This window comes from Ambystoma mexicanum, chromosome 2q, assembly GCF_040938575.1.
Source record: "Ambystoma mexicanum isolate Mex_15411 chromosome 2q, UKY_AmexF1_1, whole genome shotgun sequence".
Taxonomy (NCBI): Eukaryota; Metazoa; Chordata; class Amphibia; order Caudata; family Ambystomatidae; genus Ambystoma; species Ambystoma mexicanum.
Window position 1 is genome coordinate 314,564,760 of NC_090924.1, and position 16,678 is coordinate 314,581,437.

Here is a 16,678-nt window from a genome sequence, read left to right on the forward strand (position 1 = left end):
AAATAAAGTGTGCACTTACTGTCGAGAATAATGTACAAATGCACAACTATAACTGCCTGATTCATGGTATTATTTGCGTGAAAAACGCAGATTTGCGCGCCTTTCTGCCTGAAAATCCGCATACTTCAAACAGGGATTTTCAGGCAGAAAGGCACGCAAATCGGCATTTTTCACGCAAATAATTCCATGAATCAGGCTGTAAATGTCAAGAATCAGGCCTTATATGACTGGCCAGAAAAGTTTGCATAAAAGAATGTTGTTAGTTTGCTATATTTGGTGAACACTTACACAAAACCAACTAGTACATTCGAACAAAACGATTCCATTTACAGTAAAAAATAAACTCACCATATCAAAGGAAATGATGTCACTGTGTCATCATATAGCCTGATCTCGCATCTCTGACCTTTCCTTTTATCAGCAGTAGTGAAATTCTTTGGCTCCCCAACCTTAGAAGAAGGCACAAATACAAATGGTGTGTAACTTAAATGTCAGAGATACTGTAGTTCAGCCCTAAAAAATCTTCCTCCAAGCTAGCATTTTCCAACAAACCATTGCTCAGTGTTAGATATTGTTCACCATGAAACAAAGTATTGTATCACTAAGCAAACAGGCAAAATGCATTTTAAGCTGATGTTTCATGATGAATCTTACAAAATTAGGCCCCACACTCTGCATGTTGCAATACTTTTTCTCAATTGGACCGGACAATAATAACCCATCTTTACCTTTTACAGACTGCTAATGATGTCTGAAAGGTTTAACTAGGATGACCATCACACAGGATTAGGCATGAAAGCCATGAAGCTGAATTTTTAACCTTGACCAGCAGCCAAAAGATCAGGAATGACTGTGGGTAATATTTTAGCAACATGGACAACCAGACAAATAAGCAATAAGGACTCTAGCACAGTTTCAATAGTTATGAGCAGGTAGGAGATTTGCTTTAATGATCAATTGACAGGCAATCAAAAACATTGATCTCATATAGTATACCGTAATGATCACATGATGAAAGATTCGTAATAATTATCAGACAGATCAGAAATTGATTTTTTTTATTTTTTATTTAGAAATTGGTTTAGTTGAAATACATCAACTTGCTCAATTGTTACAAAGCACATATTGGTAGCATCTATTTAACTTTTAGATTTGATTTTACATTACAAGATAGATCAATACATTCTACAAGATAGATCAAATGCATTCTATGAATGTCTAAATACAAAATTAGTACAAGTGGAAAAGTTGGATTAGAATAACAGATGGAGTAAAAAAGATGATTATTCGATAATTAATAAGCAACATACATATTGGTGACACCTTTATAACTTTTACATTTGATTCTAAATTACAAGGGAGATCATTGCATTCTAAAAAAGTAAATTGGATCAAAACAACAGATGGTACAGATTCGATAATTAAAAAGCAAACAGCTTTTTTTCCTTTTTTTGGGAGATGATTATAAAAGTTAATACGCACATGCTATAAAATCAAAAGTTAAAATATAAATAACAGATTTCTTATAACATTAATTGTATATTATGCATGTTTTGTAACTATAAAACTCAAATATAAAATTATTCAATCTGGTTATTCAGACATCTCTATTTGGCATCTATTTATCCAACTTGAGATGTACAGAGAGATGGACATTGGCTGTAGCTTAGACTTATTGTTTTGGACTGTATTTTATATATGTTTTTTCAGATACAATTTCAAGATTCATAATGATTAAGTTAAAAGCATTGTTTTCAAGTAGATTCGGGGCCAGGAGAAAATGTATTGTAGCAATATTCAATGATGTATTACTGGTATTAAAGATGTAGACCCACATCTGATGTTTAGTTAGTAGTTTAAATTCTTTAAGATATTTATAGCGGGCCGTTTTGTGTTGCTCGACTAATAGCACACATTCTGTTCCAAGATGTTGAATGGTTTCATGTTGTCCAGAGATGTTACAGAACCTACATGTAGTATCTATGTTGAGATTTTTATTGAATGTCGCAAGTCGTGTTTTCGTTGGCCATAAATTAATGCGAAAATGCAAAATAAAAATTGCAAATACTCGATCTGGGAATTGTTTTATGTATACTGGAGTTTGATGCATTGGTTTTAATAAAAACTCGCCTGCTTTGAAATTGAGATAGTGACTGCAGGAGGTCCAGGTAGTTATCCAGTCATGAAGTCAGAATTATTTCTTTGCCTTATCTGGTGATTCTAATAATAATTCTAGCGAGATATCTGCTTCAGTGAGGATTGCCTGACATTGTTTTTTCCATACATGAATAGTGGAGGATGAATTTGAAAACATAGCTAGTTTTAAAGCTAAGAAAAGATTATTCTGCTCTTTCTCAGCAAGATGGCATTTCCTGTACATAGCTATCAATTGCCAAGATATAATAGCTTTAAGATATATATAGCCCAGCTCGAATCTAATGAGAGATATAGGCATAATAAGGAGGAGCGTTAACATTGTCTTCCGGAAGACACCTTCTAATAGATCCCATCATGGAAAATTAAACAGAGATTTAGTTTGCGCATCATAGGAAATTATGGAAATAACCTTCTGCTTATAAAAAAGTAGTGCCGGTTTATAGGACAATTGCCCATATTTACTCTGGATTGCTTTGCCCTGGGTCGCCAGATATTTCATTCTCTGTTTGAGTTCTAGTTTATATGGATAGTCTGAAGGGTGGGTATTCAAGTTTACTCCAAGATATTTATATTGGGATATTTGATTCAATGGGATGTCACATAGCAACCATTTGAATCTATATCCAGACTTCGGCAATCAGTGATGGAATACTAATACATTAGATTTGGAAGTGTTTAAAGTTAGATTATTATTATTCACATAATTACCTAGAGCAGTTAATTTGTGTTGAAGGCCTATTGGGGTTCTATTTAGAACGACCAAATCATCCACAGGATTTCTATTGCGCCTATCTTTGGGGAGAATGCACAGACTGATTCAAAGGCTGTTTTTATATCTCTGATATAAACATTTTATTAAATTGAGGCAAATATGCAGCCTTGTTTCAGGCCTGTATTAATGGAGATGGGTGCTGATAGAATGCCATTGGTTGTTAATTTAACTTTGATAAATGTAGATGAATAAAATTGATATATTATATAAAAAAAGATGTTGCAGACAGTTAAAATCTAAAAGCTTTGACCATAAAATATCACGTGTAACAGTCAAACGCCTGTCTAAAATCAATTAGGGCTATAAATACTGGTTGTTTCTTGTCGATCGCTTGTTTCTTAATTATGGATAAAATCATTAGGTTTAAAACTGTTCCTACGCCTTTAATAAAACCTGATTGATGAAGGTCTAATAGTTTTTCTTGATTAAGCCATTTGTTTAGGTCTTTTCAAATAAATCTGGCAAATATTTTTCCAGGAGCGTCCAGCAGTGCTATCGGCCTGTAGTTGTCTGAATTGCTCCAGTCACCTTTCTTAAAAATAGGGATAATGATAGATTTCTGCCATGAAGAGGGCAAAAGCCCTGTACGGATAATTTCCTTAAAAATGATTTCTAAAATGCTTGACCATTAATCCGGATGGGCTTTAAGGGTCACATTAGCTAAACCGTCCGGACCTGGAGCTCTTGACATACTTAGTTTCTTCATCAATAGAATAATATCTAGTTTATCAAATGAAATCTTGCTCAAATCAGGCGGAGTTATGTAAAGAACTATCGATGATGCTAATTATTTATTAAGAAGATTACTAAAATGGGTAGCCCATCGTTGTTCATCAATAGTATTTAGTTTAAATGATTGTGCCACTGGAGTTGTTGAAACGTTGATAAGTTTCCAAATTTCTGATACAGATTTCGTCATAACCACTTTCAGCATATTTTTATTGTCTGTATGTTTCTGTCAAGGATGGCACTCTGCCAAGAGTGGCACAGGGCCCCCAGGTAGGGTTTGGGTGGTTGTGCTGATGTAAGGTGACAGATAAGTACACACACAGCAGGAAACTCAACAAGAAAGAAAAGTAGGCAACTGTAGTTGTGAACAGAAAGGGGCAGGAAATACAAAGATACAAACAAACTGGATTCCCTCTTGGGGTGTATGCAGAAATGCTAAAGAGTGTTCCACGGACCTTTGGAAACTCCAGCCTTCTGCACAGATTACTATTACAGGGGCCCACTCTGTCTGCTCATGGCTGGGAACAACAGCTGTGGGTGTCTGTAACACAGAAAATGCGACAAGGGAAGGGGCAGAGGTTGCCTGCCGGAAACCAACAGTCAAGCTCTGTACAAAGGATCAATATAAGACTCAAGAGAGACAAGAACATAAATAACCAGGAAAAAGGAAGTCTAAGAGAAATCTAGTAGAAGGGAAGGAAGGAAAAAACAGTACAATAGAAATGGGTAAACTAAAGGGGAGGACAGATGACTCCAGGAAGAGAAGGACAGGGATCAAGAACAAGGGGTTGCAAACAAGGAAGAGAGCAAGAGAGCAGCAGCCAGGAAATAGGGGGGCTGAAAACAAGGAAGCAGGGTTGCAGTACCGGATGGCACAAGGTGCAGAAAAACTGTAGTGGATTGCAGAGGACTGTTGTAGGTTGCAAGGCAGATAGTCCAGAGGAGCAGGGAGTAGGACTGAGAGCTGTAGTAGGCGGCAGACAGAGAGCCCAGAGGAGCAGGGCAGCAAGGAGTGAACCCAAAGGAACAGGGCCTCGAGGCAGGGAGCCCAGAGGGTCAGGGCTGAAAACAGAAGAGAGTAGCAGGCTGCAAGGCAGGGAGCCCAGAGGACCCAGGCTGTAGGCAGCGGAGGATTGCAGGCTGCAAGGCAGGGAGCCCAGAGGAGCAGGGCAGTGAGGCAGGGAGCCCGGAAGGCTATGGCTGTAGGCAGCGGAGTGTAACAGGCTGCAAGGCAGGGAGCCCAGAGGACCAGGGCTGTGAGGCAGAGAGCCCAGAAGGCTGGGGCTGAAGGCAGCAGAGTGTAACAGGCTGCAAGGCAGGGAGCCCAGAGGACCAGGGCTGTAGGCAGCGGAGGGTTGCAGGCTGCAAGGTAGGGAGCCCAGAGGAGCAGGGCTGTGAGGCAGAGGGCCCAGAAGGCTAGGGCTGTAGGCAGCAGAGTGTAGCAGGCTGCAAGGCAGGCAGCCCCGAAAGAGCACTGGATCAAAGCAGGAAAATGCAGCAGCAGGAACAGCATACAAATTCGAGTCACAAGACAAAAAGGGGCTGGGAGGACTCTTCATGCAAGAGATTGAGCTCCTGCAGGCAGCTGCTTAAATACAGCCCTGCCCTGTACTGAGGCAGGCTAATTGGCAGCACCTGGAGCAGCACACCTGAAGATAATCTGCCTCCTTCCTCTCTGGTCCTGAGATGGTGGAAGCAGCACTGATTGCTAGGGATTTCTGGGGATTGTGGTTCCAATACAGACGAATATGAATGGCCAGGAATTGATAGCTGAAGCAAGGTGCATTATGGTACATGTAGTTAACTGAATAGGAAAGTACCAATGTAGTACAAATGGAAATTAATGACCAAAATGTGAATAGGGGTTGTTTAAAAAGTATTATGAAGATAAGCGAGTACCATATTGTCCATGTTGGTTGCCAATGTGTGCTCCAGTGGCACAGGTGTGACAGTTTCCGATTCAATTTAATTTGTTTTATTTTATCCCTATATTTCGTTCTCAGGGTATGTCTTTGAGTTGCTTGAGTGGAAGGAGACTTAAGTCTCAATGATTTACGTAATTCTTGTTTAAGTCTTGCTAATTCTATATGATAGGCGTGTTTATGTTTGAATTCTGGCCGACTTCCATGACTGATTTCTTTGTGTTATTATTTGTATATAATTTGTATAATCCACATCTCTAAGAGATTGATTATCACTGTCAACTTTTATCAATGATTTTGTTAGAGATATTATTTGGGGCAGGCGCCTTATAAAACGGTTTCTGGCATGGTTGAGTATTATTGGTATATTGAAATATGTTGACTCTGTTCTGGTATGTGGTATCCAACGAACTTCTAATATTAGATGATCGCTCGCAGAGTTTGGGATTATATTAAAGGAGGCAATTTGTTTATTCGCATTCAGGGATATAAAAATCTAGTCAATGACTGATGTAGATGCACCTCGCTTCCATGTATATGGGATTGTAGTGTCATTGCTTGAAGTACCATTGAGCATGGTGAATTTTCTAACTTTCATTACAGACATCCATCTGCCAGCTCTAGATGCAAGATGAACAGTGTTTGCAATGGTACAATTCATATTGAAATCACCAGCAATGATTGTGGTGGATTTGTGGATTTGATTTGATTAGATCTAATATTGACTCAATTTTTGCAATGAATGATGTTTCATTAATCGTTACAGGATTCCAATATATGTTTATTATCGCAGATGGAGTGGGTGTTGCGGATTAGGAGTCATTTTAATTAGTTGAATGCCCGAGTGTGGTGATTGCCCTGATTCTAATTGTAATTGGGCATTAATTTTAACAGCTGTTAACATTCCAGCAGCAGGACGACCTCTTATGGCTTTTGTAGCAAGTATTGAGGATACATGATGATAAGCCCATATTGGTTCAGATGTCAGCCATGTCTCCTGTAGTAGAATTAGGTCATAGTCATTAAGACAATTAGATGTGGACGAGAGGAGGTGGGAGAAACCTCTCGTGTTCCACACAGCTAAAGAGCAGGTGTGAGATTTAGTTGAGGTGTTATGCTAATGTTGTGAGGGTTGTGACTGTGCCTGTATTGCTTTGGATACCCACATCCATCTAGAGGGAGGTTGAGGTGGTGGTGGGTTATTCAATGACTGCTCTGTTGAAGGTGTAGATCGCATACATCTACAACACGCTTGGGCAAGAGGTTGAGATGTTTGTCTAGAATTCATTGACAATTGTGAGCCAGATGTGAATCTAGAGTGTTCTGATTGTATTAGAGACTGATGTTGCTTCCTAGTTTCCAGCCGGATACCATTCTTTTTCAAGATATCTTTAGCTCTCCAGATCATGTTCTTAACAATTCTTGACAGAATTTTAAGTTCTACTGTGCTACAGTTGGACATTTCTGGATATTTAGTTGGTTCAATGTCATCCGATGTAATTTGATCTAGCTCTGTGATAGAATGGAATATTGCTAGCATAGTTTTCTTGTTAGGATATGGATCTGTCCTTAGGCTATCCAGCATTGTAATGATTAAAACATCAGTATCAGTTAAAGTTGTATTTGAGATGGTTGTTATTAGTGCCATTGGAATCTGGGTTTCTTTAATGCTTTGATCAGTGTTTTGATTCAAAACAGTAGCAATAACAATTGGAGGAGCATGATGTTCAGAGCAAGATGATTGCGTATCCATCTCAAGTACAGTGCTTAATGTAGTACGATGTTTGTGATCAAGGGTCACAAAAGTCCCTGGAGCTACATCCAAGTTGACACAAAATAATTGTTTGGACTTATTCAGACCATCACACAGGATTAGGCATAAAAGCCATGAAGCTGAATTTTTTAACATTGACCAGTTGCCAAAAGATCAGGAATGACTGCGGGTAATGTATTAGCAACATGGACAACCAGACGAATAAGTAATAAGGACTCTAGCACAGTTTCAATAGTTATGAGCAGGTAGGAGATTTGCTTTAATGATCAATTGGCAGGCAATCAGAAACATTGATCTCATATAGTTAGTATACCGTAATGATCACATGAAAGATTTGTAATAATTATCAGACAGATCATAAATTGTATTGCTCAAGTACCCCACGCATCCCAACCCCAAATGCCACAGTTCTACAGTTCTAGCTCCATCCCTGCCCTCACAGACATGTTCTCCTCAAGCCCTCATAGGCACATCCCCACCATCATAACAGTCCCACACTCCAACCAGACACATTTGCACACTTCACTCATTTGACAACAGGTAGTGCACTTTCAATTCACGCTGATACACCCAAACAGGCAAGCACCACTCACTAGACACTCAACCACAAGGGCATTGTGACCCTTCCACCAACATACATCCCCGCAATCATCCGTCTCACCATTTAGCCCCAATTATGCAGACACAGCAGCACTTTTCATCCACACTACCCTAGGCACTTGTCTACTGTCCCTCGATGCTGCCTCACTAACAAAAGGCATCAAGGAAAGGGAGGAGATCGAGGGGAAAAGAGGATAAAGGAGGTGTAGGGAAGCACAGTGGGAAACAGAGGGGTGGAAAGAAGAGGTCTAGTGGAAATGTTGCCAACTTTAGGATCCACGTTATAATTCTGGCTTCCCGACTTCATAAAAATAATGTAATATTAGGCACCTCAATTTATCTTCCTCGCCATGTGTGTGCTTATCTGCTAAATGGTGACATGCTTACAATACAGTTGAAAACCATTATAACATGCTTGATTAAACAAAAGAGACTGCCAATGAGAGGAAGCATCTGGATTACTGTTTAAACTGCAGGCTTTGGAACCAGGTTCTGATGCCCCGGAGATAAATGACCCAGCAAGAGCACCACACCTGGATGGAAAAGGTCAATAAAAACAAAAGAGAAAGGGCTTATGTGTTGTTAATTCTCTGCGTGTGTGCATGACAGTTTTGCATGTGTTAGTGTTTGCATGCACTGGTGCCTGTGTGGAATTCATATATGGGTTTTGGCCGGATTTCAGGGCCTGCACTTACACCCACACCCATAAATGTGATTCATAGTGGCATCTAGGCATATACTGTTGGTATCATTATGGAAAGGTTTTACGGTAACAAGAATGGCTTGTTTCTGGGACACAGACAGCATGAAAGTGCTCTAGAGAGGAAACGGTACTGTATATTGTGGACACAGAAACTATGGCACAAACTTTACAGTGCCAATGCTGGCATATTGTGGACATCAACATGAACGTTCTACGGTGGAAATGCTTCTCCATGGTCTCTTCCTCCAACCACCTCATGTCTTCTATTGTTCCTCATCTCCCCTTCACCCATCATCTCCTCCTTCTGGCTTCCTAACACCTCCTTAGTCTCCATTCCTCCTTGTTACTGCCTGATTAGCCCAAGGGAACAGGGAGGCATCCCCCAGAGAGCCAACGCCTTCAAACTTCCTGAAGTGTGCAGCAGGTATTTCTTGTGGTTATATGCCACGACTAGGTCTAGATGAGGATGACCGCAAAGACTGAATATACTATTCACCACCAATGTTCCCTCTAATTATTTTTCTCTATGTGCGGAACTGGTTGGCTGTTGTGCGCACATTATTTTCCATGTGCGCAACTGACTAATGAGGTAAGCCAGTTTGTGAGCTACCGTCGCAGAAGAGAGTTTGCAAAGGAAGTTCCTCTACTCAGCCACTGCAATTCTTTAAAAATCTTTTTCCAAACACATGGGCTAAAATAAAATGCGTATAATAGAAGTTGCGGTAACAAATTTCTTACCTTTTCCAACTCATCTAACAGCAGCTACTCAGACTCTTCAACAGCACAACCCTCAACAAGTCGAGGGGCCCAGACACAAAGAGGTGCCCAACCGCAGTTTTTTCAGGGACAGGGGAAACGAGGGAAGAACAGACAATGGGGCAACTGCACGATGCCAACCAGACAGTGGCAACCTCCACAGACCAACTGGTAATACCGGTTTTCAACCTCGGTTCTCATGCCCTGACTGATATAGAAACTAGTGATATAGAAACTAGTGTTTTGAGTAAAGGGCTATCTTTTGTTGCTACTAAGATAGCAGATAAATTTACAACAGAGGTAGAAATGAGAAATTTATTCAGGTTGGTAAGGCTCAAATATTTTTTCCGCAATCCAAAAGAAGGGTCTACGGCAGATGATAATATAACAGGACTTAAATCTCCCTCGTCCTTTACACCCATATCTAGTATGATTTCTCCTGAGATTCCAACTTTTGAAAATAAAGTAATAAGAGAATTGGACTATCTCTTTAAGAAGAAAAATGAACACAAAGACAATCTCACTCAGGCAGAACGTAGAGCGTTAAAAGATCTTGAAAACAACACTGCCTTTGTAGTGAAACCTGCCGACAAGGGAGGTGGTATTGTATTGTGGGATGTAAATGCATATAACATCGAAATAGACAAACAATTGGTAAACCAACAATGTTACCGTAAACTAGCTGGCAACCCTACCACGGGATTGACGGAGGAAATAATGAGCCTCATGCAACATGCACATGACCAGAAATGGATTTGTAAAGATGAATTTTTATTTCTGACCAGACCACATTCCACCATACCGGCCTTTTATCTGTTACCCAAAATACATAAGAATGAAACTAATCCCCCAGGCCGCCCCATTGTGTCGGCAATAGGTTCACTGTTAGAGCCTCTCTCTATCTATGCAGACTCTTTCCTGAGACCTTTTGTGGCCAAGATGAAATCGTATATCCAAGATACGACAGCTATGATCCACACTATTGCTAGCTTACACCTTGGAGCTAACGACATCCTGGTTACCCTCGATGTAGAATCGTTGTACACCAACATCCCTCAGGACCACTGCATAGAAGTATTACACCAATATCTTGAAAAAAGGGCAGATCTTACAGTCCCCTCCAATTTCATCATTGAATGTGTAAGGCTGGCATTGGCAAAAAACTTTTTCATATGCAACCAAACCTTTTACCAACAAAAACAAGGTACATCAATGGGGGCCACATTCGCACCGGATCTGGCTAACCTGTATATGGACCACTATGAAACCAACTTCATCTATGCGGTGACCAATCCCTTCCATGACTACATCAGTGCGTGGCACTGTTACATTGATGATGTCTTTATGTTATGGCATGGCAGTCAGGATCAGCTGGATAGCTTTCTTGTGTCTCTCAATGGACAAACCCCAACGATTAAATTCACCATGGCTTATAGCAGTGATAATATCGCTTTCCTTGATTTAAAGATCTTCAAAAAAGCAGATCATTTGGGCACCACATTATTCAAAAAACCCACAGACAGGAACACACTACTACTTTTTAGTAGTTTTCACCCGTCTAGTTTACAAGAAAATTTGCCATATGGACAATTTTTGAGAATTCGACGTAACTGCAGCGAAATTACTGACTTTAAAACCAACAGCCAGGAACTTAGTGAGAAACTACGAAATAGACAATATCCCCGTAAAATCATTAAGAGATCCATGAAAAGGGCCAGGAAGGCCAATCGTGAGGTTATTCTTCAGAAACACACAAAACCGCAGGAGGAAAGAATCACACGTGTCTCATCTTTTTTCCCTCTGAGTAATGATCTGAGAAGGATCATACTCAGAAATTGCAAAACTGTTCAAACTGAAGACTTCAGACCCAATTGTCCCAGATTTGCTTTGAAACGGATGGCGAACCTTCGAGATAAATTAGTCCACACTTACCCCATGAATAAAAACGAGATATCAACACAGACCACACTGTGGGGACTTCCACCAGTTAGCGGACACTATGCATTTGGACAATGCTCGGTCTGTCATCTGACCAAAAACTTGAAACAAATTGACCTCAATGGTCGGATGTCGAAATATAGATCGTTCTCAAACTGTCTGACCAAATGGGTCATCTACGGGATAAAATGCCCCTGTGGGTTAATATAGGTAGGGAAAACTATTAGGTCTGTCAAATTGCGAATTGGCGAACATCGCTCAGCCATTCGCAATGGAACCCCTGATAAACCATTAGTAGCCCACTATCTGGAGGCCAAGCGCACCTGCGAGGATATGTTTTGGTTTGTCATTCAAACAACCAAAGCCCACCCACGAGGTGGCAACAGAGATCTGTCCCTTAAAAAACTGGAACAGAAATGGATCTACAACCTTAAAACAGCCCAATCCGGTTTAAACATTGCCGTTGAATGGAATCTCTTTATCCATTAATACCGCATACACCCACTTGGGCATGAACAGATCTACTCTTGGTACATTTTTAGCACGTCAGATCACAGATGATTTCATATCAATAGATGAGATATAACACAGATACATCTAGATCCAGATACTGTAACTTTATATATATGACTTATCAGGCCAGTACGGGTAATACGGTGTCCAGACATTTGGTCGACCTAAAACTGGTCGAATGACATTGGTCGACGCAATTTGGTCGAAAACCAAATGGTCGAATTTTTTTTTTAATTATATATTTATTTTTCGGGTTTTCGTTTTTTTTTACAAAAATGGGTTTTTAGAAAAAAAAGGGGGTTGGGGGGGGGACCCCCCCCCAAAAAAAAAAAAAAAAAGGGGTGAAAATAAAAAAAAAAAACATTCGACCATTTGGTTTTCGACCAAATTGGTTCGACCATTTGTCTGGTCGACCAATTTTTTTCGACCAAATGTCTGGTAACCGGGTAATACACATATCACCAGACACAATATTGATCATCATCTAGGTTTGAATTATTTATGTAGGTGCATCTCTGATATTAGTAATTCATCCAGAGACATTACACATTATTGTATCCCGTATGCTGAGTTATTTTACAGAATCTACGTAATTCTGGCTACATACATGAAGAAACACCACCATGGCACTACTTGTCACCCACACAACAGGCGCCTGACACCACTTTCGAATATAATGACTACGTCACAGACATGCTGGCCTGACGTCTGGTGTCGGATTGATACACATGGAGAATGTTTCCCCATGTTTGTTGATGGGGTGGTCTGCGTGGCCCCTCGACTCCCATTTGGTTCTGCACACCGTATTTTGTTCATCCATTACAAGATGGCACATTTCCTGAACCGCATGTTGGTAGTCCCTCTTTGGTTTCCATGGCATCACGCTCGAATAGAATGGCCAAGTCATTGACATGCCGTCCTGATGCCCGGTGTCGGATTCACACACATGGAGAACAATTCCCCCATGGTTATTTATGAGGTGATCTGCTTAACTTCTCGACCTCCATGTGGTTGTGACATGTTTGTGTCTACACACCACATTCTATCCATCCATTACAAGATGGTCTATCTTTTTAACCGTATGCTGGTGGTCCCTCCTTGGTTTCTATGGCACGAACGCCGGCAGTCCACTGTTGATAATCAGGGTTGATCCCTGAACACACAGGTACCGCACGGAAGGAGTCGTCTCGAGCAGCGGAACGTTTTGCCTCGAGTATTTACACAAGAGGTAAGCTAAAACGATTCTTAACTACGAAGAAGCAGGAACAACACGGCACTCACCCACGAGCCGTGTTTTGACCTGCTCTCCTTGTCCCCATACAGGGCGAGCGATTGGGAATACAACACGTGAATCCACCCTTTATAACAACACGGGAGAGACAAACTAAGATAGAATCCGGGAGAATGCACCGACAAGTAAGTGTTGGATACCTCTCCCCATTAGTTGTTCATAAACACCAATGGGAGAAATTAGACTATATTGACTGCCTTTTTGCGATCACTTACAGATTCTGTGATGCATCGTGGGATTTGTAGTGCCTTAATATCTATGCAACAGATGTCCATTATTCAACACGCAATTTGGGAATCCCCACTCCTGTTTATATTCATACAAGACCGTAAATACCTATCACTAATATAGAAAATTATGACAGTAATTGAGTTTATGTCATATTATTATTTGATTCCAAATATGTATTGATTTACTGCCTGAATTACCTTGACGGACCGAACCGACGCCATTATTAGATTGACCAATGCAATCGCCACGCCCTCCACAACCCAAGAAATTAACATAAGGTTAGCAAGTTGGCTACTTTTCACTTTCTCTATGACCATAACACCACTGGTACAAGATTTTTAGATGTATTGAGTAAGTCTTATAGCCGTTTCATTTTTATTTATCCGGTAGGTGATAACACTGACACATAGGCGCCATGTTTACAGTGTCACCCTTTTTTTTAAACCAAGTGCGTCCTGAAGACGGGTCCTGGGACACTATTGATGAGTTGTAGACTGCAACAGTGCTGTCCTTGGCCCCAGAAACACATCAAACTGTTGACGCCATTATACTACGTTTGTGTATAATTGCAATGTGATCATCACACATTATTACTAACACCACTTAAACCAACGATTGCAAGTAAATTGTGAATGCATTTTTATTTGATAACAGCCAAAAATGCAAATCGGTGTTTCCTTCTTCTCTCTTTTGTGGCAATATACAATTGATGAACGCCCTAAATGGTTTTTTATGTATTTTAAGATCTGTGAAAATATGATTAAAATATGTTGAATATATTATCTTGACTGTGGTGATAGATATAATCTAATGAAATCCCACTTTGAGAAATATTGTTGATAAGTAGCCCCTATCGTGTGATAGAGGTGGGTAGCTAGTGGTTAGTGTACTCTTTTGTCAGGTCATTTGTGATTATACAGAAAACTCATCAACCAGTCCAAGACTTCAGTATCTGCCACAGTACCTTGCAAATGTACTTCTGCGCAGAGAAAAATGTCGGCCTCGTTACGAGTTTGGCGGTAAGTGGTAAAGTTGGCAGTAACTCCATTGCCGCCAACTTTACCACTATGCCAAATTACGATTTCGGGCCTGGAGTGGAAGATTTGCCTCCAGGAAAAATCCTGGAGGTAAACCCTCCAACTCAATGCCGAAATCGTCAGAATTTCCGCTGCGGTAATCCTGCCAAAAAGCCACATTTATTCCAATGGACTCAATATGGACTCAATATGAATGGGGAATTGTACCGCCACCACCAGTTGTAATCTGGTGGTAATTCCTCCGGACCAAGTGGTAGTGACAGTAATTATTTTAGGCGGTATTCTGGCAAATGTACACCGGGATACCGCCCCAAGACTTAATGAGGCCCTGTATGTTTTATGCCACTGGAAAATCACTAATTTGTATTACAAAACACAAATATATCTTAGTTGTGTTCCCACATATGACGCACAAACAATATTTATTCTTAAAGAAATGTTTCTTTGTATTCTGATTTTTCAAAAAAAGGGAATTTTTTTCTTGATGTGATAATCTCGTGGTCAACCGACACGTGTTTCGACCCAAGGGATCATTTTCAAGGCTGGTGCGTTATTGTTGCTTGACCGTTAGGTAGGTTGGCTCTTGGTGCGGGGTTTGGTAGGTGGGTTCCACTCCTTGAATAGGCTGGCTTGTCAGCCTGTTACTGCTGCGAGCAATGACCCTGGTGGTGGCCCTCAAATATCTCTTGTCATAACTGATGTGGCTGTCAAGAAACTCACACAGAATACATTTGCCGATGGATTAATGGCAATTAAAAGCATTGTGTCAAAAACATGCTAAAGGAGTTCAAGTGCCACTTTAATGAAGTAATCCAAGGGCCAGGAGAACATGATTCTAATAATTTGTGTACAGATTATAACTGCATCAGAATAACTGCACCTTAGAATATTATGATCCAAAATTCATGTGCCTCTGCTTACTATCCACATTACGTTCTCCTGTGGGTAGTGATAACACCAGCCTTCGAAATAAGAGACATATGCACCATGCATTTTTACTCCCTAAAAAAGGAAAATGTTCCTAACAAAAACGAGAAACAACAAACATATCATTGCCTCAACCCACAAAGCTCCACTGATATTTTTTTGAATTAGTGACCAGCAGAGCAATGGCATAGGAAGGAAGGAACTTTAATAATATTAATTCCTGATCTCAAAGGGAATTTTATGGGGAAAGAACATCTTTTAATAGGCAGAAAGTATCTCTATTGGCAAAGCTAATAACTTTTTTACTCCCTGAAAAATCATTTGACTCCAAGTAGGGAGCAACATCTGATTAGAGCCCTGCTTGTCCCCCTGACATAGGGAGTGAAATGACAGGGCACATAATAAAGTGTTTAGTTTTGCCCATCCTTCCGCACCACAGCCTAGATAAAATTAAACAAGACCCTTACTGAGGTTTATTATGGAGCCCTGTTGAAGAAAACCACTCATATATGCCTTTTAAGTTAATTGCATCAATACATCAGAGATACAAATTATTTAGTGCCTTCTTCTACAACGATGGATCCCTCCTCTGTAATTCTTTGTGATCAGTTAAATAAGATGCAGGGAGATGCTGGAGACTGCACACACAGAACACATGGTTATATTGAAAAGCCCTCAGCAGTGTAGCATAGAAAGAAAAAGAAGGTGCTGTTGTCCAGATGGGTACTAGACTTTCCTATCCTTTAGCAAACAGGCAACATATTTCCTTCAGTGTACTGCCGAAACGTCTGACTTGGTCTTTGAAATTTGCTGCTTTGTTCATCACCTGTAAGGAGTGATGCTTTCACCCATACCCTTCCCCCGCCCCTGTGCTTACCTCCAATACTATTTGAGAGAGCACTGTAAAAAGTGAGGGATTGTAGCAGTAAACACTCACTGGGATATGTTCAGACCCAAAATACTTTGCAAGCAAGGTATATTAGATGCCTCAACATATGATGTGCATTTTAAGAATGTCATGACTCTGCATGTACACAATTCTTTTGCAGTGCATACAAGATTGTTTGCAACATACCCCACCCTTATATCATTGTGTAGGATTACACAAGTGCTCAGTGAAACTGTTATTCTATAAAAGCGAGTTACCATATAATGTGTGAAGGTCCATACCCCAAGGAACACTGAACACTTGGAAATGATGCAGATTGTGTGAAAAGCATTCTCCTGTCTGAATATCCAGTGCTCTGATACTATGGACGAGTAATCCCAGGCATAGTCCATACCCATTACCCCCTGTAGGCTAAGTAAATGATATTGCAATGTTGCTC

General features: G+C 40.4%; 1 protein-coding gene across 1 annotated transcript in view; it reads right to left on the reverse strand.

Annotated features, from left to right (window-relative positions):
* Positions 1-16,678, reverse strand: part of MEIOB (meiosis specific with OB-fold) — a 1,713,677-nt gene that overhangs the window by 948,404 nt on the left and 748,595 nt on the right. The window contains exon 7 of the mRNA XM_069647289.1: positions 349-449. Coding sequence (XP_069503390.1) covers positions 349-449 — 101 coding nt within the window. The remainder of the gene's footprint in view (positions 1-348; positions 450-16,678) is intronic.